This window comes from Rhinoderma darwinii, chromosome 5 (assembly GCF_050947455.1).
Source record: "Rhinoderma darwinii isolate aRhiDar2 chromosome 5, aRhiDar2.hap1, whole genome shotgun sequence".
Taxonomy (NCBI): Eukaryota; Metazoa; Chordata; class Amphibia; order Anura; family Rhinodermatidae; genus Rhinoderma; species Rhinoderma darwinii.
In genome coordinates this window covers 118,460,834-118,487,837 of record NC_134691.1, presented here as the reverse complement: position 1 = coordinate 118,487,837, position 27,004 = coordinate 118,460,834, and the positions used below count along the sequence as shown (strand labels likewise).

Genomic DNA, 27,004 nt, shown 5'->3' with positions numbered 1-27,004 from the left:
AAATTGTGTATAGAGGTGACCTGTTAAAACGAAATACATAATAGGTGTATAAGATTATACACTATATGCACACACAAACTCATCTTGTATATCTACCATCCCTCTCCTCACTAAAAAGTAAGTATTTATGATCTACATTTACAATCCTTGTTGTTCAGGTAAGGGTTTAAGAGGTGGGGGGTTGTGTCGCCTGCGAAGGTGAGGACGGGTAGGGCTTGTCGGGTCAGTCTCACAAGGGTTCACTACCAAAGAAGGTGAAGGTATAAAATGAGTATAACTGGACCATCTTGATCCAACCTTTGAATTGTCTTGGTGGGGAAAAAAATGCCTGAAAACAATGGAAAGAACAGAGAACCATGGAAAAAAAGAAAAACAAACAATGAATACAGGATGATAAAATATTAAACACAATCATACAAGAAGAGAAATCATGAGTACTCTAACATTCAACTCCTTAAAGGGCTTGTCCACGTTGGGGGCTGTTTTTCATACTGATGACTTATCCACAGGATAGATCATCAGTATATGTCCCACCCGGACCCGCACTGATCAGCTGATCCAGGTGATTCCGGGCGCTGGAAGATATGCAGTGGTCGTGCCAGAAGCAGGTTACAGCAGCTCTGCTCCTAGTCGGTTGAATAGAAGCAGAGCTATAGTACTGCAGCGCGGTCACTATACGGTGACTGGAGCCCTCTGCTTCCGGCGCCGGGTGACACGTTTTATTTTTTAGTGGCATTAATTTAGAGTGCCCATGGTGTAAATGTTCTGCCTGCTCTCCATTAAAGTGTTCCTCGAATGATATGATGTTTAAATCTCTCACCTCTTCATTGAAATTGCTGGTAGTTATGAAAACCTGATAGTGCGAGGATGGATTGATTAAAGTGTAGCTAAACGTTTGACAAACTTCTGACATGTCATAGTGACATGTTAGAAGTTTGGATTGGTGGGGGTCCGAGCACAGAGACCCCCACCAATCACTAGAACGAAGCAGCTGAAGTGCTCGTGTCTGTTCGGCTTTTTCCAGAATTTTTTTTATTGGTGTAAGGACTCAATACAAAGTCTATAAGCCCGTACTCTGATACATCGGCTTTCCGGAAAAAGCCGAACAGGAACGAAGCGGCTGAGTGCTCACACGAGTGCTTCAGCTGCTTCATTCTAGTGATTGGTGGGGGTCTCCGTGCTCGGACCCCCACCAATCCAAACTTCTGAAATGTCACTATGACATGTCAGAAGTTTGTCAAACGTTTAGCTACACTTTAAGGATCGATATCTTTAAAATCGCAAAGTTATTATACAATGGCAGTTTAAATATCTTAAGTATCTATAAGATGACCATAAGGGTATGTGCACACGATAACGACCATTACGTCTGAAATTACGGAGCTGTTTTCAGGAGAAAACAGCTCCGTAATTTGAGACGTAATTGCCTGTACTCGCATTTTGCGAGGTGTCTTTAACGGCCGTAATTTGGAGCTGTTCTTCATTGGATTCAATGAAAAACGGCTCAAATTACGTCCAAAGAAGTGTCCTGCACTTCTTTGACGAGGCAGTCATTTTACGCGTCGTCTTTTGACAGCGACGCGTAAAATGACAGGTCGTCGGCACAGTACGTCGGCAAACCCATTCAAATGAATGGGCAGATGTTTGCCGACGTATTGGAGCCGTATTTTCAGGCGTAAATCGAGGCATAATACGCCTCGTTTACGCCTGAAAATAGGTCGTGTGAACCCAGCACAAGCGTGTGCGTTTTGCGTGCGCAAAAGGCACTTAACAGCTCCGTGTGTCATCAGCGTATAATGCGTGGCACGCTCGTGTAAACGAGGCCTAAAGGTTAAAACCAGTGGATACTCCCCTGAATCACAAGAGGAAAATCCACAGCTCCTCTGAAAAGGAAGTGCAGGCATTACATAGGAAGGGTATTCCTGTCGATAAGCGGCTTTCCTCCAATCATTGTTGCGGAGAGTGCTCTCACCCAACACTATGGGAGGATAGTCCTGTCAGTTAGCGGTTATACTAAGGGCTTATTCAGACGAACATATAATACGTCCGTGCTACGCGCTTGATTTTCACGCGCCTCGCACAGACCTATGTTAGTCAATAGGGCCGTTCAGACTGTCCGTGATTTTCACGCAGCGTGTGTCCGCTGCGTAAAACTCACGACATGTCCTATATTTACCCGTTTTTCGCACATCCATTGAAGTCAATGGGTGCGTGAAAAACGCGCAGGGCACACGGACGCACTTCCGTGTGCCGTGCGCTACAGTAGTCAAAACTATGAATGAAAACTGAAAAGCACCACGTGCTTTTCTGTTTACAAACATAAAAACAGTGTCATAATGATGGCGGCTGCGTGAAAATCACGCAGCCACACATCATATGCTCATGACACACGGAGCTTTTGTGGACCTTTTGCGTGCGCAAAACGCACACGCTCGTGTGAATCCGGCCTTACTGTGCTTCCTGCAGTCATATTCAACGGTGGTGTAACAGCCCCTTCATAATTTCTCTGTATGAAGGGGCCATGAATGTCACTTTAAATAAAAAATGCAGGTGAAAATATTTAGACTTGGCTACTGAAAAAGGGGCAAAGTACATCTAGCAGTTATATTTGCATCCCGCTTTGTAAAAGCATAAGCACCTACACGACCGTTGCAGTCAATGTGAAAAATGGCACTCTTCCACTGGAGATCTGCAAACCAGCCAGGTTCCATGAAACACTGTTAGGGTATGTTCACACGGCCTATTTACGGACGTAATTCGGGCGTTTTGGCCCCGAATTACGTCTGAAAATAGCGCCTCAATAGCGCTGACAAACATCTGCCCATTGAAAGCAATGGGCAGACGTTTGTCTGTTCACACGAGGCGTATATTTACGCGCCGCTGTCAAATGACGGCGCGTAACTAGACGCCCGCGTCAAAGAAGTGACCTGTCACTTCTTTGGCCGTAATTGGAGCCGCTATTCATTGACTCCAATGAATAGCAGCGCTAATTACGGCCGTAATTGACGCGGCGTTCAAGCGCCTGCACATGCCGGTACGGCTGAAATTACGGGGATGTTTTCAGGCTGAAACATCCCCGTAATTTCAGCCGTTACGGACCCCCGCCGTGTGAACATACCCTTATATTGAATACACCAACGAAACCAGAGAACCACAAATTTGCCAAGTGTAATAGTACCGACAGTACGTGCTACTATAAGCTTAGTCGCATCTAAAATGAAACCCGGCCCATGCACCTGTAATCCACCGTCCGTTGAGATATACACGCTCAAAGTGGTGAGTAGCTTATTTGGCGTTCTACTATAGCCACTGCACAACCACAGATACCCCACAAAAATGCAGAGATAGGTGAGTGAAATCCACTTACCAAACAGCACAGAATACCAAGCCATTACCAAAGCAGAGAATATACTACATGGATAATGTTTCACATTGTGACTATTGATATCGAAACATTGGATTGGAACTTTGCATTTTCCATTTGCAACATTCTCTGGCGAACTTACATTTACAAGATTCAATTTAAAATGGTCAGTTGTAGATTGGTAAAATCTTTTTCGAACAGGAGATTGGCCACATGATCGGTATGTTTTTAATGTTGCGTTTTTTTTCTTAAGACATTTGGATACTGCAATAGGTGCGAATGCTGATATACTTAAAGGGAAGGTGTCATTAAATTATTTTTTTTGATCATATTGCTTTTAATATATTAACATAAATGTTATTTATTTGTGTTCTCATGTTCTACTTTTTACTTTGTTCTTACTTTTTCTTCTCTATGGGGGCTGCCATTTTTTTTTCCATCTCTGTATGTGTCGATTAACGACACATACAGAGATGGAATACGGCACATACAACCCCATAGAGAATGCGAACGGGAGCCATTCCATTCTCAGAAGCGTACGCCGTCTGTGTGGGAACGGTGCATGCGCCGCTCCCACACAGGCCAATACAAAGCTCGTTCGCAGAGCGAAATCCGGCACCATTTTCATGTGGACCGGAAGCCGCTGTAAAATGACGACTTCCGGCCATATATTCAAGGAAGCAAAGGTGCAAGGAATAGGAGCGGAGGCAGGAGAAGGTAATTTATGTTCGTGTATGTTCTTGTTAGGGTATGTGCACACGACCCCTTTTCAGACGTAATGGAGGCATTTTACACCTCGAATTACGCCTGAAAAAACGCCCCTAATACGCCTACAAACATCTGTCCATTGCTTTCAATGGAAATTACGATGTTCTGTTCCCATGAGCCTTTATTTTACGCTTCGCTGTCAAAAAACGGAGCGTAAAAAGAAGTAGCATGTGTCACTTCTTGAGGCTTTTTTGGAGCTGATTTTGTATTGAACACTATGAAAAAAACGCCTCAAAAAACATCTGAAAAGAAGCTTCAAAAGAAGCTCCAAATTTCATTCTCCGCTTCAAAAACGCCTGAAAATCAGAGGCTGTTTTCTCTGAAATCAGCTCCATATTTTTCAGATGTTTTTTGTTAAGCGTGTGAACATACCCTTATATAGTCTGCTGAGCACGGTATCTAATCCTCCTAGCACTGTGCAGTCGCTTAGAAAATGGCAGCACACAGTGTAGGAGCTTTGAAGATTCAAACTTCTCCTGGCACTATCCAGAAGAAGGGAGGTGGGATTGTGTGAGGACACTAGAGAGAGTGTGTCCACCCCAAATTTGCAGCATAAAGCAATGAGGTTGCTTTACCACATTGACCATGCTGCAATTTTGGGAACTGCTCCCTCTAGTGGCCAGCACATGGAAATGTTATACATTAGAATCTAAATTCTAGCGACACATTCCCTTTAACACATATAAAATAATGAATTATGGTGGTTTGTGCAGTAAATGTTAATGCCTTGATTTAACATCTAACTGAACCACAAAAGCTTCGTGGTATACTATAATATTCCTATCCCCAGAGAGAACAGTCTAATCTTCATTGTAGTGGAATGGATGACTATTGCATTTGGGATTATATTCTTTACAACTACTGTTATATTATTTCATTTTTAGGTAATAAGTATTTTAGGATTTTCTATTTTATTGAATTTTTATTTTATTTTTTGTCCAGATAACCATTAACACAACTTTTGCATTTAAATTGCATGTAGTTTTATGAGGTTTTCATATTTTTATGAAAATTTCCATTTGAACGGAGAGAAGCTTTGAGAGCCGGTATTTGCCAATTTTTCTATAGTTAGACTTCTACAATAGAACATTATTTCCAATCTGCTCTGTTCACACACTAGGCATGACCATTTGAAGTGTGCCATCGAACTTATGCACTGGACGCATACAGTTGCATATGTTTGCCACTTACTCCCATTGTAAAAATTTGTATTCTTTTTTTTCTGCGGGATCCTCCTGTGTTAAAACATATAGTGGACTATGCTTTTGAATAGCTTTAAAAAAGAAATAAGTTATAAAATGTGTATAATGATATATACCTGCCAAAAAGACTTCCAAACTTCTATGCAGAGCTGAAGCATAGTGTGAACAGAGCCTCACACTGTAAAAACACATTGTATGGAGAAGCAATGAGAATGAAATTGTACTTTGTTAGCAGCACTCGTACGTAGCAATATTTACAGAATAATATTTTTGGAGATTTTAAGTGGATTATCTAGTTAAATGGCAGACAAGTATACCGCTTTAAAGGTTATTCCCATCACACAGAGTGATGACATATTGCTATGATATACCATTTCACTTTGTGATCATCAAGGGTCCGAATGTCAGGACCCCCGCCAAAACAGAGATTAAAAGTGGCTGCAATAATGATGATATAATACAGATAGACAGGAACACGAATACAGCGGTGTAAACAAGACCCTATGCGTCACTGAATTTCCGTGGATTTACTAATTTCACAAGGTATAATGTACCGTAATTGTTAATTTAGCCTGATATACAGTATAAGTGCAAATTCACACGTATGAACTACAGATCAACTATCATTGTACAATAAAGAGTTTGTTTTGACAATTTGTTCCCTTTTTGTTTCTGTATTGTTTTTGTTCCTTATTGTGCTCGGAGTTGTCCGTTTTTTTTAATCTGCATTTGTTCCACTTTTAGCATTTTTTTGTAATTCTGCAGAAATACGCATGACCAAAAACAGAACAAATACGCATATGTGTACTATGGAAAAATGGACCACGCGTTTTCAAATTTAACTTCTATAGGCTACAACAGTACCCATGCCGATACCGTTAGAACATGCTGCGTATTGGGAAAAACGTCATGTGCATAAAAAACGGATATGTAAATTAAACCATTCAGATGTATTGGTTAACATGAAAAAAAAACTGAATATGGATCTGTAATACGCAAGTGTGAATGAGCCCTTAGGATGTCTTTAGACAGCCCAGTATTGTGTTGCATGTTTTTATTGCACATCTTTTTTTACAGGTGAAACACTTTAAAAAAAAATTTACCTGTAAAAGCGACACGGACACAGGCTGCATTGCAAAATGCTGGTAATTTGCAGTAAAAACTCATGCAATCGACACATGTAAATACTATGCCGTCAGCCCTCCTTCACACACAATTTTTGTTCAGCGTTGTAATACGCATTTAAATAGTCATTATGCATTTCAAGCATTTTTAATTTTGTGTCATTTTGTACATGCGTTTTTTTATCTGGCATTTTTTGTTGTAATATAGAGAAGCCTATGGGGGGGGGGGGGGGACACACACCATATCTAGAGCATGCTGTGTTTTGATAAAAATGCCACCAACGCCAAAAAATGTATGTAGGCATTCTAATATTTTGCTATATATTTTAACCCCTTAACGCACCATGACATAACAGTACATCATGGTGCGGGGGTTGAAGTATCGAGCGGGATCACACACCGAGCCTGCTCGATACATTGCAGGTTTCAGCTGTGTATTACAGCTGATACCTCACACTAATGGCCAGGAACAGCGATTGCTTAACAGAAACCTGTAAAAATTGTTAAGCAATCTGACGATCGCTGGTTTGAACCCCCTAGGGTGACTAATAAAAAGCGTTAAAAAAAAAACAAAAAAAAACAAAAACTTAAAGAGGCTCTGTCACCAGATTTTGCAACCCCTATCTGCTATTGCAGCAGATAGGCGCTGCAATGTAGATTACAGTAACGTTTTTATTTTTAAAAAACGAGCATTTTTGGCCAAGTTATGACCATTTTTGTAATTATGCAAATGAGGTTTGCAAAAGTCCAAGTGGGTGTGTTTAAAAGTAAAACACACCCACTTGGACTTTTGCAAACCTCATTTGCATAATTACAAAAATGGTCATAACTTGGCCAAATATGCTCGTTTTTTAAAAATAAAAACGTTACTGTAATCTACATTGCAGCGCCTATCTGCTGCAATAGCAGATAGGGGTTGCAAAATCTGGTGACAGAGCCTCTTTAAATGAAGTTTTCAGTAGTGAAAAAAATAAAAATATTAGTCCGAACTATTACAATATGTTATTTAATCCGTACGGTGAATGCCGTAAAAAATTAACCGTCAGAATCCCTGTTTTTTGGTCACTTTAGCTCTCTATAAAAATTTAATAAAAAGTGATTAAAAAAAAAAAAAGTCATATGCACCAAAAAAATAAGACCCCGCACTGCGCAATTTATGGAAAAAATAATAATAATTATGGCTCTCAAAATGTGGCAACAAAACTAATTTTTTAAACTAAGTTTTTTCTTTGTAAAAACAAAAAAAAATATATATAAATTAGGTATCACTGTAATCATATTGACCAGCAAAATAAAGAGTTAGGTAGATGTTTTTACCGCATGGTGAAAGCCATAAAAACAAAGCCCAAAAAACCATAGTGCAATCTGAGTTTTTTCCAATTCCACCCCACAAAGGATTTTCTTTCAGTTTCCCAGTACATTATATGGTGCCAATAAAAACTACAAATCCTCCTGCAAAAAAGAAGCCTTCACACTGCTCAATTGAGGAAAAAAAAAAAAAAAAAAAAAAAGTTATGGCTTTTGGAAGGCGAGGAGTAAAAAATAAAAACATGGAAAAACTGCTTGGACTTTAATGGCGTTAAAGTAACGTTTTCGTGACAAAAAAAAAAAAAAACCATCAAAGCGCAATGAAAAAAATCCACCCAAAATGCAGGTAAACGCGGTGTAGATTTCAGACCTGTAATCTGTTTGGTACTTATTTTAAGGGGATCTATAAATACCCCCATGAGTTATTTCTTTTTGACAGCCACAATAGAGACCTGACAGCAGCTGCACTCTTTGGGTTAACATGGAATCTGATCATGGGTCAGTGTGAAATCTCCTACAAAGGGATCATATTGAATACAAAAAACACAAAAGGCAACAGATAATTCCCCTTAGCCATTTATTTGTACATAATATAAAAAATTCTATTAAAGTACAGACTTGGTTTAGTCAGTGACACAGAACTTAGGTAGACATTTTAATAATTTCAAAGGACAAAGTATCAAACGTATACATTTAGTATTAAAGTAGGCTTCCCGTGTGTCGTGGAGAGGAAAAAGTCGGCATCCATTCCTGCGAGCATGCAACAAGCAGCTAAACAGCAAAGTTACTCCGGTTAGCTTGGCATCAACTGTGCACTCTGTTAAGGACACAATACAAACGGAGGGGGGAAAATAAGGCATCACTCGGGTTATGGTCAGATGCAAAATATTATAAATTGTACAAACCAGACATACAACCACATAAACAGGGAAAAATTAGATCAATCTGAACAAAAAAAGTAGATATAAGGCCTCATTTACACGAGCGTAATATACGCGCGTGCTTTTCACGCGTGTCGTACGCACCTATATTACGCTATGGGGCAGTGCAGACGATGCGTGAATTTTGCGCAGCGCGAGTGCGTTGCGTAAAACTCACGACATGTTCTATAATCGTGCGTTTTTCGCGCATCACGCACCCATTGAAGTCAATGGGTGCGTGAAAACCACGAAGGTCGCACGGAAGCACTTCCGTGCGAACTGCGTGATTCGCGCAAGAGCTGTCAAACTGAATGTAAACAGAAAAGCACCACGTGCTTTTCTGTTTACAAACATCCGAACGGAGTGTCTTAGACATGAGCGAACCGAACTTTACCAAGTTCGGCCGAACTCGTTTTGACCGAACCCGGCAGGAGACACTGTCCAGGGTGCTGAAAGAGTTAAACTGGTTCAGCACCCTGGACAGTGACTTCCGATTCCAATTTACGTGAACGTGTAAAAAAAAAAAAAAGTTCTGACTTACCGATAACTCCCGGCTTCTTCCTCCAGTCTGACCTCCCGGGATGACAATTCAGTCCAAGTGACAGCTGCAGCCAATCACAAGCCAAGCACAGGCTGCAGCGGTCACATGGACTGCCGCGTCATCCAGGGAGGTGGGGCCAGATGTCAAGAGAGGCGCGTCACCAAGGACGCGTCACCAAGGTAACGGCCGGGAAGTTCTCGGTAAGTACGAACCTCTTTTTTTTTTAAACAGGTTACTCGATATGGTGATCGGAATGCACTGTCGAGGGTGCTGAAAGAGTTACTGCCGATCAGTTAACTCTTTCAGCACCATGGACAGTGATTGACGTCGACTAGCCTCATCTCTATGATGGCGGCTGCGCGAAAATTACGCAGCCGTGCATCATACACGGATGACACACGGAGCTGTCAAGTGCCTTTTGCGCACGCAAAACGCTGCGTTTTTTGTGCGCGCAAAACGCACACGCTCGTGTAAATGAGGCCTAATTCCGACTATGCTCCTCTTCTGTCAAGAGTTAGCTATGCATGTTTTGGGGATGCTCGGTGAGCACCAATAAGGCTTCCATTACATGATCCTAGAGAGCCTTGAATAGCCTGGTTATAGAGTAGTATGGCAGCAGGGAATATATCACATCATAACCAAGAAGAGCTGCTATTTGGCCAAACAGGTTGTCACCCATCTTTCCCAGCCACAGATAACAAGCTGAATAGAATTTTCTACAACTTCACAGAACAGGACAGCGTGAAGACTACTATCTATTTTATTTAAGAGGGGAAAATGCTTATTAATAAAAAACGCTAAAAATTTTCGGCCCCTGTTAATTAGGCCTCATACACATCTGCGTTGGGGTCCTGTTCTGACGTTTCGTCTGAGCTTTCCGTCAGAACGGGACCCTGAGCAGACACAAACGGAAACCAGTGTTTTCAATGGTGATGGATCCGATGCTAATGGCTTCCGTTTGCCTCTGTTGTGCACAACAGAGACAAACAGAAACCATGGGCACCGGATCCGTCACCATTGAAATCAATGGTGATGCAAACGGAAACCTCTGGTTGCCGTTTGTGTCTGTTCAGGGTCCCGTTCTGACGGAAAGCTCAGACGGAACGTCAGAACAGGAGCCCAACGTAGATGTGAACGAGGCCTCAGATTGACATTTTGGAGAAAAGGCAAAATACTTTTTGCTTGGTGTATCAAAACTCTCAAAGAAAACATGGCCTTGTTGCCCATAACATTTTAATTTTTACGGTTTACATTTTCTAAATACATTTTAAAATGATGCGTTTGTCAGAAAAGTCCCACAACATCCACTGTGCACCGCAATATTCTATTTAGGTGCAGGGAGGGGGGATTCTCACACTATCATGCTGGGTATTTTTTGATAATGCATAGTATGCATTTTTTTTTTCCAATGTGGTTTAAATAATAATAATAATAATAATTAATAATAATAATAATAATAAACACAGAAAAAAACGCTCAGTGACAATAAAAGAATTTCAGGTGAAAACCACACATGCACCAAGAACATGAGTTCACTTCAGGGAATGTAAAGAACTGACTAGTTACATACATTATGCGGTCATGTCTAAGGGAAGCTGCCAGAATGGGCATTTGATCACAGCTTCTATGGACACCATTGTGACCCTGTTCACATTTTCCAGGTTTATGTCAGAAAATGATATCAAATGATCATTGGTTGTCATAGGCAACAATTTTCATCTGCCGTCATGCTATTACGACTGTTAAGGGGACATTTAGGGATCACGGCACTCTGTAGTAAGTGATCAAATTCACACTATTAATGCAGCTATAAATTTTAACTACACCCTTTTACAGGAGTGAATCCATTTTAATTCTATACGATTCAACTCCATGTATCTATATATACACATTTAATGCACCTTCAATCTAGGAAAGTATAGCTTTGTGCACTTCCTACCTGGCTGAGGATGACCCATTAACGGAGTTAGGTAAACTTGGATTGGTGGACCCAATAGAAGACACAGAAAATCCTTGTTGGTTGGAATTTACAGGGATCCCATCTCCTTTTAGGACACCAGTGCATTTCCAATTGTCCATGTAGTTTGCTAAAAACACAATAAGAACAAGTCAGTCATCAAAAACCACTATGCGAAGGCTTGAACCATGACAAAATACATTGGGGGAGATGTACGTATTTTTTTAAAAAGGGAACATAATTAAATAAAGACACACCGGTCTACAATACGCACCCAGGTTCAGACATCAGAAAATAATAAAACTAAATATAGAATACCAGTTAAAACTTAAAAGTGGGGGATATTACCTGGTGGTCTAGGATAGATGAGGAGTATTTATATTTTATTTCATGGTGGTCTAGGGTATTGTATGACCATACATATTCCTGCACCCAATAGGTATAGACCGACCATGTCACTAAATCAACAAAATTCGTACACGTGCGGACTCAAAATGTAACAATAGTTATACCCAAGTACGCAGATTATACATGGTTTCACTGATATTATATAGCACTCATTTAACAAACATATGCTTGTAGCAATCTTTTGTCCGCAAAACAATATCCCCATATGGGGTTTGCTCACGATCCAGTGGAATCCACAAAACTCATAACAGAGGATGATATTATGGTATTTTACAGCAATTTTTCAGTCACGGATGCAATGCTCCGGCAAGAAGCTCAGGCTGATCACTAGTGCCTCACATCCCACGTGGAGGCAGCGCCTTGTGTTACTGACGCATTTTGGCCAAGAATGGACTTCTAGGTTCATGTGCATTATGGCACCATCAAATCTATATATCATAAGCTTTTTAAAGGGGCCTTCCCTCAAAAAATATATTTGATATATTTACGGAGCACATGATAATCATAAAACCGCATAGCATATAATGATATAATAAATCTGGTTCTAAAGGGTATTTATCAACTTGAAAAAAATGGAGATACTGGACGTCCACATTACCGGAAAAACTCAGAAGTAAATATTAATGAAAAAAATAACCCGTTAGGGCATGACCACACGTGGCGGATTTCCTCCGCAACTGTCCGCATCAATGCCGCACAGAATCTGCGTTGCAGATTCTGCTGCGGATCTGCACAAAATGTGCAGTAAATTGATGCGGACTAGCTGCTGCAGACTGCGGGAAAAGTGCTTCCCTTCTCCCTATCAGTGCAGGATAGAGAGAAGGGACAGCACTTTCCCTAGTGAAAGTAAACGAATTTCATACTTACCGGCCGTTGTCTTGGTGACGCGTCCCTCTTTCGGCATCCAGCCCGACCTCCCTGGATGACGCGCCAGTCCATGTGACCGCTGCAGCCTGTGCCTGGCCTGTGATTGGCTGCAGCCGTCACTTAGACTGAAACGTCATCCTGGGAGGCCGGACTGGAGACAGAAGCAGGGAGTTCTCGGTAAGTATGAACTTATATTTTTTTACAGGTTGCTGTATATTGTGATCGGTAGTCACTGTCCAGGGTGCAGAAACAGTTACTGCCGATCGCTTAACTCTTTCAGCACCCTGGACAGTGACTATTTACAGACGTCTCCTAGCAACGCTCCCGTCATTACGTGAGCCCCATTGACTTCCTCAGTCTGGCTGTAGACCTAGAAATACATAGGTCCAGCCAGAATGAAGAAATGTCATGGCAAAAAAGCAAGACGCATCCGCAGCACACATAACATGTGCATGACAGCTGCGGACTTCATTGCGGAACTTAGATTCTCCATTGAAGTCAATGGAGAAATTCCGCCATGAGTCCGCCACTGCTCCGCAACAGACAGAGCATGCTGCGGACACCAAATTCCGCTCCGCAGCCTATGCTCCGCAGCGGAATGTTACGCATCGTCTAAACGAACACTTCTAAATAGAAGTGGAAGTCAATGCAGAAACGGCTCCGCTGCGGATTAACGCTGCGGAGTGTCCGTAGCGGAATTTAAGTGAAATTCCGCCACGTGTGAACCCAGCCTTAGGAGCCGCCATCGCAGATTCCTGAACAAAAATAGCATAGATTGTAGCCCAGTTATGTCTGGGGAAATTACGGAAAACTCGATGGAAGCCATTAAAGTCATGTGACCAATCACAAAAATGGAAATAACGACGCAGATGTGAACTCAGCCTTGCACAAAATTGCTGTGGAATTGCAAAAATTTTTTAGACCAAAGCTTTATCCTTAGTAAGCTCAGAAACCAGCATAAACATAAGAGTAAAGTATAAACACAGGAGTGAAGTATATCAGTGAATAGAAAAACTGGAACTTTCCGGTAAAATGGGGCAAGAGTCCATTAGGACTATTCACCTTTCCACAGACGAACACTTCCATCATCACCAGAAGATGCCAAAACTGTACCAGTTATGTTCCAGCTGGCACGCCACACTTGTGAGTTGTGATTATCAAACTGTGCCACTGTGTGAATTTCAAATTTTGTTACCCCCCCTGAAGAGGTAAGTTCTTTCCTGGAAAATAAATGAAAATAAGAATAAAACAAAGGTTCTGTGTTTGGGACCAGACTCAGCTGACTTTCCTTTCAGATTTGCATTTAACAATATGTTAGTATTCATTAAAGCAGACGTCTCACGACGAGAATTCCTGAACATATGCCCTATTCCGAAATAAAGACGTCAGAGAGAGAGGTTCCCCACTAAGGATCTCCCTCTACGCTCCAGAACGGAGAGACGCTCTGCAATCGTGGATGGATGGTTGTTTATTTGAATGGCCAGCATGTAATGCTACATTTCTCCTGTATGCCCAGACACAATCTACTGGAAATAAGAGCTGGTTAGAGAAGCCAGTCTTCGTGAGACAACCTCTTTAACCCATTCGGGACGAAACCATTTTTTTCACTCCCCGCCTTCCAAGAGCCATAACTATTTTATTTTTCTATCAATGGAGTGGTGTGAGTCTTATCTTTTTGCGGGAGGAGTTGTAGTTTCCATTGGCAGTTTTTAAAATACCATATAATGTACTGGGAAACTGAAAAAAAAAAAAATTGTGGAGTGGAATCTGAAAAAACTGATTCCTTCATTCTTTTTTCGGCTTCGTATTTACAGTTTTAACTGTGCAGTAAAAACGACAACTTAACTTTATTCTGTGGCTCAATACAGTTACAGTGATACCAAAGGTCTATATTTTTTTTCATATTTGACTACTTTTACAAAGAAAAAACTACTTGTTAAAAATAAGATTTGTTTTGTTGTACCACATTTTGAGAGCCATAACTTTTTTATTTCTTGTCGATTGAGCAGTACGAAAGCTTATTTTTTGTGGGACAAGCTGGAGTTTTTATTGGTATCATTTTGGAGTACGGTGACCAAAAAACAGCGGTTTTGGTTTTTAATTATTTTTTTTTAACTGAGTTCACTGTGCAAGTTAAAGAGGCTCTGTCACCAGATTAGAAGTGCCCTATCTCCTACATAATTGTGATCGGCGCTGTAATGTAGATAGGTGTTTTTTTATTTTGAATCATGATGTGCGGTCACATACACCCACATTAAACTTTACTGAAGTGTCTCGAGAGTTAATAGACATCACCTCCAGCCATGACGCTATGTCTATTCACACTCCCGACACTTCGCGAGATCACGCTGTGCTGTGTCAGTAAGTCCCAAACAAACTTTACCGAAGTGTCGGGAGTGTGAATAGACATCGCATCCTTGCTGGAGGTGATTTACTCTCAAGACACTTCAGTAAAGTTAATATCGGTGTATTTGACAGCACAGAATGATCTCCCGAGATCACGTTGTGCGGAGTACAAATGGACATCAATGGAGAGAAGCGAATGACACTTCTCTTTACAATGCCCACTTGGTTAAAAGGTAAAAACACGCCCAGTTGTCTATCAAGAAACGAATTAGCATAAATCTAAAATTGCTCATAACTTGCTCAAAAATTTGCATTTTTTTAAAATAAAAAACACTTATCTGCATTACAGCGCCGATCATATTACGTAGGAGATGGGGCACTTATAATGTGGTGACAGAGCCTCTTTAAAGCAGAACACCTCCAAACATCTACCCATTGATTTCAATTGATGGCAAAAACGGCGTTCTGCTCCGACAGGGCGTTTTTTACGCGGCCGTTTTTCAAAACGGCCACTTTAAAAAACGACCGCGAAAAAAAAAAGTGCATGTCACTTCTTGGGACGTTTTTTTGAGTCGTTTTTCATAGACTCTATAGAAAAACAGCTCCAAAATGCCAATAAAAACGCAGCGACTGATTAAAAAAACTTCTGAAAATCAAGAGTAGTTTTCCCTTGAAAACCACTCCATATTTTGAGACGTTTTTTATTTTGTGTGTGCACATACCGTAATAGTTCGGGCTTTTACCGACACGGCGATACCAATTTTGTTACTTAAATTACTTTAGAGGAAAAATGGGAAAGGGTTTTTTTTTCACTACTGAATATTTTTTTTTACACTTTTTTATAGTACCCCTTTGCGATTTGAACCAGCAATCTTTAAAGGTGCGCGAAGGGGTTAAGGTAATCGGTCAGAGGTTTTGAGACCTCAAAATGGCTAACAGAGAGATATAGTGGAGGGTAGTGTAAACATAAAACTTTTGATTCCCCCGACATGGCGGTCGCAATTGCCACTCATTGTTCTGAGTGACGGCTGTAGGGGCCAATCAGGATACTTCTAGAGCCGTCACTCAGAGCACTTGTACATAAAGTCGCCTCCTTAGTGGCATTCGCGATCGGGGGCGGGGGGCAGGAAATTAAACATCAAGCAAAAGGTTTTCAATGCCCTACCTCTCCCCTATATGGTATTGTCAGAAGTTATGATGCCTGAAAACTGCTGACAGATTCCCTTTAACGCAATGTGCCATACATGTATTGCGGATTTCTGTTACAACAATATGGTGCAGGCTCAAGAGCTGAACCTGCACTATATGCCGCAGGTGCTGGCTGTTTCATACAGTTGACACCCGCTCACAATGGCTGGGATCGGAGAGAACTCCGATCCCGGATATTAAACCCCTCAGATGCTGCAGTCAATAGTAACCACTCCATCTGAGCAGTTAGAGGAAGGGGGCTCCTTAAGTGGTTAATTACTCCTTATAAATTAAAACCTAACCACCAGTTCATTCAGTTACACTATGAAACGGAATATTTTAATAAAGAACTCTACAAATGTGTGTACGTTTTCATGTTTTATTAGAGCACAGAGTTTATTTTTATTGTGCGTAGTGGAAGGTGCTCAGGATATAGTGTAGAAACAATAAAAGGCTTCCTCAGAGACGTCACTCAATACACTAAAAGGGCGCAATTTCCCAAGGTTATTATACAATGCCACAGTTCGTAATCAAGGAGGAAACAGTCACGTCCTTGACCAGGCAGAACTGCTTTTGAAATTACATGAGTTATATCCTTACAAAGGAAACGGTTAAAAGTGCAGTTATTGAAGGGATTTTATTATTTCTTATTGCTGAGAACCACAAACACTCACCTTAAAGGTTTCATAGTAAAAATTCTAACATCTTTACTTGCTACAGCTAAGATGTGAAAGGATCGACCCAGGTTTGGAGCAAAGGCAATGTCATGAACAGGGTCTGTGACGGTCATGAAGGTTTCAGCTTTGACATACTTCCTGCAAACAGAAGGAGGTTTAAATAGGATATTAATGAAAACTCCGCAGATAAAGATACGTTTCCTACCATGGTGCAGCTTTTGTAAGAGTCGGCACTTGTTTAGGAATCTTCATGAGGATTGACATATTTAAAATAGCCACAGACACTTTTTAAAGGAGTTTTCCCCATCCCAAGTGATGGTATTTCGCTAGGATAAGAACAACTGAGTTCCAAGGCCATGTGCTTGTGTTGGAGAAGGGCCAATCGCTGTTTCTTTTACACATGCTATGAAAAATAAAAGCGAAGCTTTAAACAGAAGCCCCCTACCTTGGAACTCTGCTGCTTGTCTGCTAATGACAAGATATTGGTGAACTGCCACTCCAAAGAGCACAGCAATTGAAGTGGAGTGGTGCTGGGGACCCTCTTTGTAAATATCGCTAGGATATGTCCATCACTTTCTGATTAGAGGAGGTCCAACTGCAAGGACCCCCCCACCAATCTAAAGAATGAATGGGTGCAGCACTAATTTAGAGATGCGGCACCTTCACTGTTTTTTTCCTACCTAGTGGCGCATTCAGATACCCATTGTATATGGAAATGCAGCACAGCTCCATTCAGTCCAGCTGTCAAACCCCTACCAATCAGAAAGTTATGGCAAATCCTAGTAATACCCACAGGTAATGCCATCCAGCCCCTATATGTAATGCCACCCAGCCCCCGGCAGGTAATGCCACCCAGCCCCCGGCAGGTAATGCCACCCAGCCCCCTGTAGGTAATGCCACCCAGCCCCCTGTAGGTTGCACCCACCCCCCCTTCCAGGAGAAGTCACTGACTTCAATGTCCATATATGGACAGTGTAGTCACTGACTTCTCCTGGAGAGGAATTCCCTGCCACAGGTCAGGAATTCCGCTTCAGAAGTGAGTGACGTCACTGTGTCCATATATGGACAGTGTAGTCACTCACTTCTCCTGTAGCGGAATCCCCGGCCACGGGGGTCGCGGATTCCGCTTCAGAAGTGAGTGACGTCGCTGTGTCCATATATGGACATTGTAGTCACTCACTTCTCCTGTAGCGGAATCCCCAATCCCTGGCCGGGGATTGGGGATTCAGACTCCTACAGGGAGCAAAAAAAGACCCTCCTCCTCCTCACATGCACTCTGCACCGGGAGGAGGAGGAGAGACAGCGCGAGCGACAGAATACATGGCCATCACTCGGGACACATTCCGGTGATGGCCGTGTATTACCCGGCCCCATAGACTTCTATGGGAGCCGGGCAAACAGCCGAAAATAGGGCATGTCCCATTTTTTGACGGCCAGGTTTCTCGGGCCGTCAAAAAAAAAAAATCGGTCGAGTGAATAGCCCCATTAGGGGTCTATTGTTCCTACTGCAGCCGGGTGACGGAAGATTTATGAACGGCCGTCACCCGGCCGGGAAACCCTGTCGTGTGAATAAGGGCGAAGGCCTTATTCACAAGACAGGGTCCGAGTGTCTGCCGATAAAAACGGCCGTTTTGCATCCGTTTCGATTCCGTTCCGTGTTGCCGATTTTGCATCCGTTTTTTTCCCTGTCCGTTTTAAAATCAGATGAATTTAATTTGTACATTTTTTGCCACACACTTCCCCCTGTAGATTTTGCCACAGCCCCCCCTGTAGGTAGTGCCACACAGACCCCCCCTGTAAGCAATGACACACAGCCCCCCTGTAAGTAGTGCCACACAGACCCCTTGTACATAGTCACCCCCCATAGATGGCACCCCCCCCCCTACTTTCCTGTAGGGGACAGCTCCAGGAGAAGTCCCTCACTTCACTGTCCATACATGGACAGTGAAGTGAAGGACTTCTCCTGGATCGGAATCTCCGGCCACAGTGGTGGGGATTCCGCTTCAGAAGTCCCTGATGTCACTGTGTCCATAAATGGAGAGTGAAGCCAGGGACTTCTGCTGGAGTGGAATACCCAATCCCCGGCCACAGCATTGCCGAAGCTGTGGATTGGGGAATCCGCTCCTACAGGGAGCAAAAACATTACCCTCCTCCTCCTCACATGCACTTCGCACTGTGAGGAGAAGGAGAGAGCGAGCGACGGAAGACACGGCCGTCACTTGGAGTACATTCAAGTGATGGCCGTGTATTACCCGGCTCCATAGACTTCTATGGGAGCCGAGCAATTGGCCGAAAATAGGGCATGTCCCATTTTTTCACGGCCAGGTTTCCCGCGCCGTAAAAAAATAAAAAAAAAAATACAAAAAAATCGGTCGTGTGAATAGCCCCATTAGGGGTCTATTGTTCCTACTGCAGCCGTGTGAAACCTGTCGCGTGCATAAGGGCTAAGAGAAGAAAGCTTTCCCCCTGTTTTGAAAACAAAGCTTCACTTTGGAAAACATTATAGATTCAGGGTACTTAGATGAAGTTTGCACTTTCACACAGCTCTGATGTCTTACATTCTACATGAGATCCGTACCTTGTGTTCTCGTTGTACTCATAGATCTGAACTTTTCCCATTATATTAGGACTGCTATCATCACTTCCTACGGCTATAGTAGGCGAATGAGCTCGTGAACTACAAAACAAAAAAATTTTTTTTAGAGGGTTTAGGTAAATCCCATTTAAGAACAACTAATGTAACATAACTAACATATAACTCGTACATTCATCACTGCAGAGCTATTTGGGTCATTATTAAATTGAACAATTTGGAAATACTGGTCATTTTGTCAACAGAAAACTTAGAACGTGTGATGATTTAGGCCTTATTCACATGAACATGTATCAAAATCGGCCGTAAAAAAAAACAGCAGTTTTTCACAGGTGATTTGCATCCGTGCGGGACCAGTTTTCACAGATTCCTCATTGAGTCTATTGAGGGATCCGTGAAAACGAACAAGAATAGGAGATGTTCTATTTTTTCACGAGCCATTCACACCGTCTGTTGAAAAAAAACAAAAAAACAACAACGCCCGTGTGAATACTTCGAGAAATACATTGGTTTTATGCAGGAGGATGATGGCCGTTAAAAAAAAAAAAAAAAAAAAAAGGAAGCCGTCACGTGGCTGCTTTTATCAGTCATGTGAATAAGGCCTGACACATTTCTTAAAGTGTACTTGTCCCACAGGTCACTTTTAATAGGCAATTTATTGAATCTAGTCATATGTACAGCAATCACAGTTGGATGGACTAGGGCCAGTGTAGTAAGTGTAGCTGGGAGCCACATGTGTCTCGGATACAATACTGGATGTCAGAAATTTGCAGAATATGCCTCTATGTTTTTTGCCTGAGGCTCCAGTTGCCGGCATTGTGGCTCTCAATAAGCAGTTAGCCAGCCACCCTTGGACCAGGGAAAAGATACCAAACTTACCTTGATGGATTCCAGGATATACAACTGCAGCTCAATTTACAAGATATTTCATGCTGCAGAGACCATTGGCTAAGATTCATGACATCGGGAGCTTCGTATATTCTCACCACACCATCTGCAGAACAGGTTGCCAACATTAAGCCAATATGTTTGGGGGCAAACTTGACATCAGTTACTGATGTCCTGCTGTCCACAAGTGTAGTCCTTTTGACCTAAGGATAAAAAATTTGGAGCAGTTAAAAACTCTTATATGAGTCAAGAAAAAGGGTCTACACCCCCCCCCCCCCGCTCCCCGAAACAGTGCCATTGTCCGCACTGGTCCTAGAATTGCAGCAGAGCTCTATTCAAGTGAATGGGACTAAGCTGCAATACCAGATAAAGACAACAGTGGTGGTTCTTCTGGGAGAGGAGAAAAAAAGCTCATACAACCCCTTTTACTATACAAGTAACGCAATACGAATAGTATGGGAGCTGCTCTGCTTAGATGTCCATTATCTAAACATGAAAGAATCCATTCATAATTAGTAAAAACTAAGTATAAAAACCTGTCAAATGAAATGGTGATATACATTAAAAAAAAGAAAATAATTTTAAAAAGGAACATATATAGTGGGCATTGGGGGTTTAAATTATATGAATAAGCGGCAACTGGATGAGAGTCATGGGGTCTTAGGGTATGTTCACACGCAAAATACATCTGAAATTACAAAGCGCTTTTCAGGCGAAAACAGCTCCTGAATTTCAGACGTAATTGCAAGTACTCGTGTTTTTCGCGGCGTCAATTACGGACGTAATTGGAGCTGTTTTTCAATGGAGTCAATGAAAAACGGCTCCAAAAACGTCCAAAGAAGTGACATGCACTTCTTTGAAGTGGGCGTATTTTTACGCGCCGTCTTTTGACAGCGACGCATAAAATTACACTTCGTCTGAACAGAACATCGTAAAAGCCATTGCAAGCAATGGGAAGATGTTTACAGACGTAATGGAGCCGCCTTTTCAGGCGTAATGCGAGGCGTAAAACGTCTGAATTACGTCTGAAAATAGGCCGTGTGAACATACCCTTAGACTAACCATTGTAGAGTCTCTTTGAGGGGGTTGTCCAGGAAATGAAAAACATAGCTGTATACATAGAGGGTACTGGGACAACAAATGTATTTTAGCACAGACTAGCCCATATATATATATATGTACGAGTACCTACAGGGACAAGGTGACCAAATCGCTGCACAGAATACATTAAAGAGTGTGCGTCAACTTCAATAAACTTTGCTAGTTCTTCTATCTGATGTTTTATAAATAAACATCCATCTTCCTAGGGTTACAACCGACCAGGCACATCGTATTATATTGACAAGCGTCATGGACATCAAATTAAAAGACAGCAAGATGGTCTTACCCAATGACTTTGTCCTCTAGGTTTGTCATTTGATTCGCCTACGATTTCTTCCCAAACAGCAGCCGTTCGGTCAAATGAACATGAAGCCAGCACCTGCCCAAACTCTGGATGAGCCCATGTTACACGCCATACCGACCCACTGTGTGTCTGAACCAAAAGCAGTAGATAAACAAGTTAAACCTAAACACATAGGGGCAGATTTATCATGAGTAGTGGGACACTTTAATAAACATAATCACAGATATGGTTCAAATAATGACAGTATTTAAAATATAGTGCCAGAACTTTGTAATAAAATAATTCAGGACTGATATTAAAGGGGTTGTCCGTTTTCAGCAAATTTTATGTATCATTTTTATGTACAATTTTTCAATATACCTTCTGTATTAAAGGTTCGTCTGGGCACGAGGCCGTTTTCCATACTGGTGACCTATCCACTGGATACGTCATCAGTATATGATCGGGGGGTGTCCAACACCCGGACCCCGCACTAATCAGCTGTTTCGGCTGCCTCAGTGCAACGGACGTTATGCAGTGTTTAGTGCCGTAAGAAGTTGGCTCCGTACACTGTAAAGCGGCCATGCTGCAAGTCTGCTCCTATTCACTTGAATAGGAGCAGAGCTGCAGCACGGCCACTGTACTGTGACCAGAGCCATCTGCTTCCGCCACGGACATCCGGAGGCAGAGGATCGGTGCGGGGTCCGGGCGTTGGACACCGACCGATCATATACGGATGACCTATCCTGTGGATAGGTCATCAGCATGATAAACCGCCCGATGCCCGGACAACTCCTTTAATTCCGCATGGTTTTCAAGATTTTAAAAACTGTGAGAAATTAATATAGAAAGTATATTGGAAAAAATTTATAACTTTAAGTCATACAAAAAATAACAGTACTAGTCTGCATAAAAAAATAAAGATATATAAAAAATATTTCTGTTTTCTAGAGATAACAGTAATTCCAAAAGCTCCACCTCTGCACAAAAACAGCTCAGTCCAGTCCCAGCAGGCACTTTCTGGACAGCCTGTATTCTTTTAATGGAATGCTCCGAGATACTCGCTATTTGCAGACAATGGTCAGGCTGTCAAACGTTTTCCCCACAAGTTTATTACCAGATTCCTCCTGCTTTTTAAAGGAGGCATACAACAATTCTAATATAATCAAGCAATTAATAGTATCTGAATAAATTACTTAATTTAAATTGGTTTTCCCATGAGAGAAATTTATGACATATCCACATGATATGTCATAAATGTCAGATAGGTGCGAGTCACAGTGGTGGGACCCGCATCTATCTCTAGAACGGGGCCCCCTAAACCCCCTTCTGCCGCTCTGTTGCAGCAGTCACAGGTGAATTCCGACCATGAATTCACCTGAGCTACGCGGTTTTCGTAAGTCCCATAGAACTGAATGGTAGTTACGGAAACTGCGTAACTCGCAAGCTACACTGCTTCCGTAACTGCCATTCGTTACTATGGGAGTTACGGAAACCGTGTAGCTCAGCGAGCTACGCTGTTTCCTTAACTCCCGAACATATGGTCAGGAAGTGGCCGGGGAGGCAGAAAAAGGTAGAACGGGGTATAGGGGGCCCCGTTCTAGAGATAGGTGCGGGTTCCAGAGGTGGGACCCGCATTTATCTGACATTTAGGACATATCCTGTGGATAGGTCAAATGTCTCTGATGGGAAAACCCCTTTAAATGAAAAAAAAAAAAAAAAAAAAAAAAAAGGGAATAATGATTTTGCAGAAAATAAAAAACACATCTTACCTTCCAACTTGCAGTACAACGCCAGTCACCATTTTCACTTTTGTCCCACACCTTTAATGAAAGTGATGAAAATGTTATTTCAATGCAAGTAAGCAATGGATCACTGCAACATTTTATAATCCTCTGTAAACAAGTTTTATCACACGATCGTGCCGCATAATGGAAATACGCTTCTGCCTTAAGACCTGTCTATAAAATAGGTTGTAAAACAGTGTTCAGGGTGGGCTTCACTGCTGGAGAATGTGGTGTTCCTCTCCATAATCCCCCCCCCTTCCCCATTTATTTAAAGAGGCTCTGTCACCAGATTTTGCAACCCCTATCTGCTATTGCAGCAGATCGGCGCTGCAATGTAGATTACAGTAACGTTTTTATTTTTAAAAAACGAGCATTTTTGGCCAAGTTATGACCATTTTTGTAGTTATGCAAATGAGGCTTGCAAAAGTCCAAGTGGGTGTGTTTAAAAGTACAAGTCCAAGTGGGTGTGTATTATGTGCGTACATCGGGGCGTTTTTAATACTTTCACTAGCTGGGCGCTCTGATGAGAAGTAACATCCTCTTCTCTTCAGAACGCCCAGCTTGTGACAGAGCAGATCTGTGACGTCACTCACAGGTCCTGCATCGTGACGGCCACATCGGCACCAGAGGCTACAGCTGATTCTGCAGCAGCATCAGCGTTTGCAGGTAAGTCGATCTTACCTGCAAACGCTGATGCTGCTGCAGAATCAACTGTAGCCTCTGCTGCCGATGTGGCCGTCACGATGCAGGACCTGTGAGTGACGTCACAGATCTGCACTGTCACAAGCTGGGCGTTCTGAAGAGAAGAGGATGTTACTTCTCTTCACAGCGCCCAGCTAGTAAAAGTATTAAAAACGCCCCGATGTACGCACATAATACACGCCCACTTGGACTTGTACTTTTAAACACACCCACTTGGACTTTTGCAAGCCTCATTTGCATAATTACAAAAATGGTCATAACTTGGCCAAAAATGCTCGTTTTTTAAAAATAAAAACGTTACTGTAATCTACATTGCAGCGCCTATCTGCTGCAATAGCAGATAGGGGTTGCAAAATCTGGTGACAGAGCCTCTTTAAATCTGGGAGAGACCCTGCAATTGCGGCCTGCTCTCTCCCAGTGAACAGGACTAAAACTGACCTATTATCAGGACTTACCCACAACAGTCAATGTTTAACTAATTATCCTCTCAATATGTCATGAAATATTATAGTCGCAAATCAAGTTGCCCGAAGATGCTAAAACCAGCCAAACACACACGATAGTCTTCTCTCGATTGCTATCTCCCCACCACCAAAATAAACAAGTATACTTGAATTGGCTTACAGCAAAGAGAGAAGTCGCTGCCAGACACCTCTGGCAGCGCTGATCTCCAGATCAAGCATGCTGGAATACACACAGGCTAAACATATATATAAGGCCTAATTCACACGACCGTATTCGGTCCATGATAGACGGAGCGCAGGTCGGCTGCATTTCCCAGACGGAACACAGTGCAGGGAGCCAGGCTTCTAGCATCATCGTTATCTATGACACTAGGAGTCCCTGCCTCTCCACGGAACTAATGTCTCGTGCTGAAAACATGATTACAGTGCAGGACAGTTTTCCCGCAGCGAGGCAGTGACTCCTGGCATTGTACATGACTATGATGCTTGTAGCGTTCCTCACTGCACTGTGTTCGGTCCGGGAAATACTGCAGACATGCAGACCATATATCACGGACCGAACACGGTCGTGTGGATTAGGCCATAGATTATCGTTAGACCCTGCTAAAATTGGCAGGATCCACCAACGTAAAGCCCAGTTCACCGCATTGGAAACTGTGCCAAAAAACGGCTGAAAAACCATCCCATTGATTTCAATGGGAGGCAGAGGATTTTTTTTTCCACGAGCGGAAAAAAACACTAGCGGTAAAAAGAAGCGTCATGCCCTTTCTTCGGGCGTTTCCATCTCTGACCTCCCATTGACATCAATGGGAAGCAGACAAAGCAGTTTTCGCGTTTTTTTTTGGCCGCAGCGCTCAATGGCCAAAAAACGCAGCGAAAAAGATAGTGCAGGCAGGTCAAAATCTGCCTCTGAAGCAAGTTCTGCCTGCAAAAAACCTCGTATGAACAGGGACTTAACATAAAACGTATGGCCAGCTAAAGTTATAGCGCTCAGATCTGTGTATTCTTGGCAGGGTCAAAGGGTGCTGTCAGATTGTAGAAGACACTTCCAGGTAACCTGTCTCAGAGGAAATGTTGATCGCCCAGACTGGGATTACTGGCTGATCATTATTGTTTTCCCCAGATACTCTATTGCCAGAGCTTTCTGGGTGTTATCTCCTGCCACAATGAATATAATAATGCAGATTTATAGAAATATTTTTCAAAAGAATGATCCGTCCACATTTTGGTGCAATGACGTATATATGTTAAAGGGGTTTTCCGAGTTAACACTTGTGTGTCAGTGCTTTTAACCTCTGAATGTGATTACATTTGTACTGCACTTATTTTACCTAAATTGGTCCCGTTTCCCGATGCTGCCATGGGGCACATGACTGGTCAGGTCACTCTCTTTGCCCCCTCTGTTTACGAGCTGTATACCAATCACGTGGTCAAACTGTTAAAAGTATATGCCTGGTATATGGCACGTCACTAGTGCCGTGCCGTGTATGGGCTGTTCGGTTATACAGCCAGGAAGGCGCATGCGGACAAGCAAGAGAACAGCAGGGACCGCGCATTCCTGGCTGCATAACAGAACAGCCCATACACGGCATTAGTGACGTGCCGTATACCAGTTTGACCACGTGATAGCTATACGGCACGTAAACAGAGGGGGCAAAGAGAGTGACGTCATGTGCTCCATGGCAGCATCGGGAAACGGGTCAATTTAGATACAATAAGTGCAGTACAAATGTAATCACATTCAGAGGTTAAAAGCACTGACACATAAAAGTGTTAACATGAAGAAGGGGACAGATGGAAATTGTACCAATGCAGGACCAAAATAGAGGGTTTGTATGCGTTCTGTAACCATGGAGACACATTGGTCTGCATAGGGATATTATACATCTGCCCCATAGAAGCCTATGATTATTGTACAGTATATGTTTGTATGGCCAAATATAGGGTTAGCATAGCCTTAGTCAAATAGTATACAAATTCAGATTGGGTGCGCATAGACTATAACAGAAAGTGGAAGAATTGTTTTTATTTTGTTATTACACCCAAATTTTACGTGTGGATATAAAATCATTGGTGCAAAAGACCATTTCCTTAGGCCACTCATCTAAGGGGTCAGTCTGTTAATAAACATAGCTTGCCATAACTAATAAAAAGTAAAAACAACAAACACATCTATTGTTCTGGTAATAAACATGGTCACTCCGGCCATAGCAGCTGACAACTATGTCTGGATTGGGGTGGAAATTAAAAAAAAGTCTGCAAAAGAATAGAATGCAAGATAACATTAGTAATGAGCTGTCACATATATTCTACCGCACTATATACAACTCACTTTAACGCTTTGATCACTGGAGCAGGTCGCCATTCTCCTGCCGTGAAAATCGAAGGAGACATCATGGATGAGATCTCTGTGATCGGCCGATATACTCCGAGCCACAAACATGCTGACAACTAGTGAGTATGAATGCTGACGTCAAAGAAAAGCAACACGAGAAGTCCTAATTCACGTTCTACAA

General features: G+C 42.3%; 1 protein-coding gene across 2 annotated transcripts; it reads right to left on the bottom strand.

Moving 5' to 3' along the window:
- On the bottom strand, nucleotides 1-27,004 carry SEH1L (SEH1 like nucleoporin). 2 transcript variants are annotated; one of them, XM_075826461.1, is made up of 9 exons: nucleotides 26,821-27,004; nucleotides 23,308-23,358; nucleotides 21,539-21,685; nucleotides 20,143-20,354; nucleotides 19,249-19,347; nucleotides 16,668-16,808; nucleotides 13,522-13,679; nucleotides 11,167-11,314; nucleotides 1-328 (listed from the first exon to the last, which is right to left on the bottom strand). In XM_075826461.1, the coding sequence occupies exons 1-9, from the start codon at nucleotides 26,929-26,931 to the stop codon at nucleotides 139-141; spliced, it is 1,257 nt and encodes a 418-aa protein (XP_075682576.1). In that variant the 5' UTR covers nucleotides 26,932-27,004; the 3' UTR covers nucleotides 1-138. The 2 variants fall into 2 exon arrangements, with proteins under 2 accessions (XP_075682576.1, XP_075682575.1); XM_075826460.1 differs by lacking the exon at nucleotides 1-328 and adding an exon at nucleotides 8,327-8,583.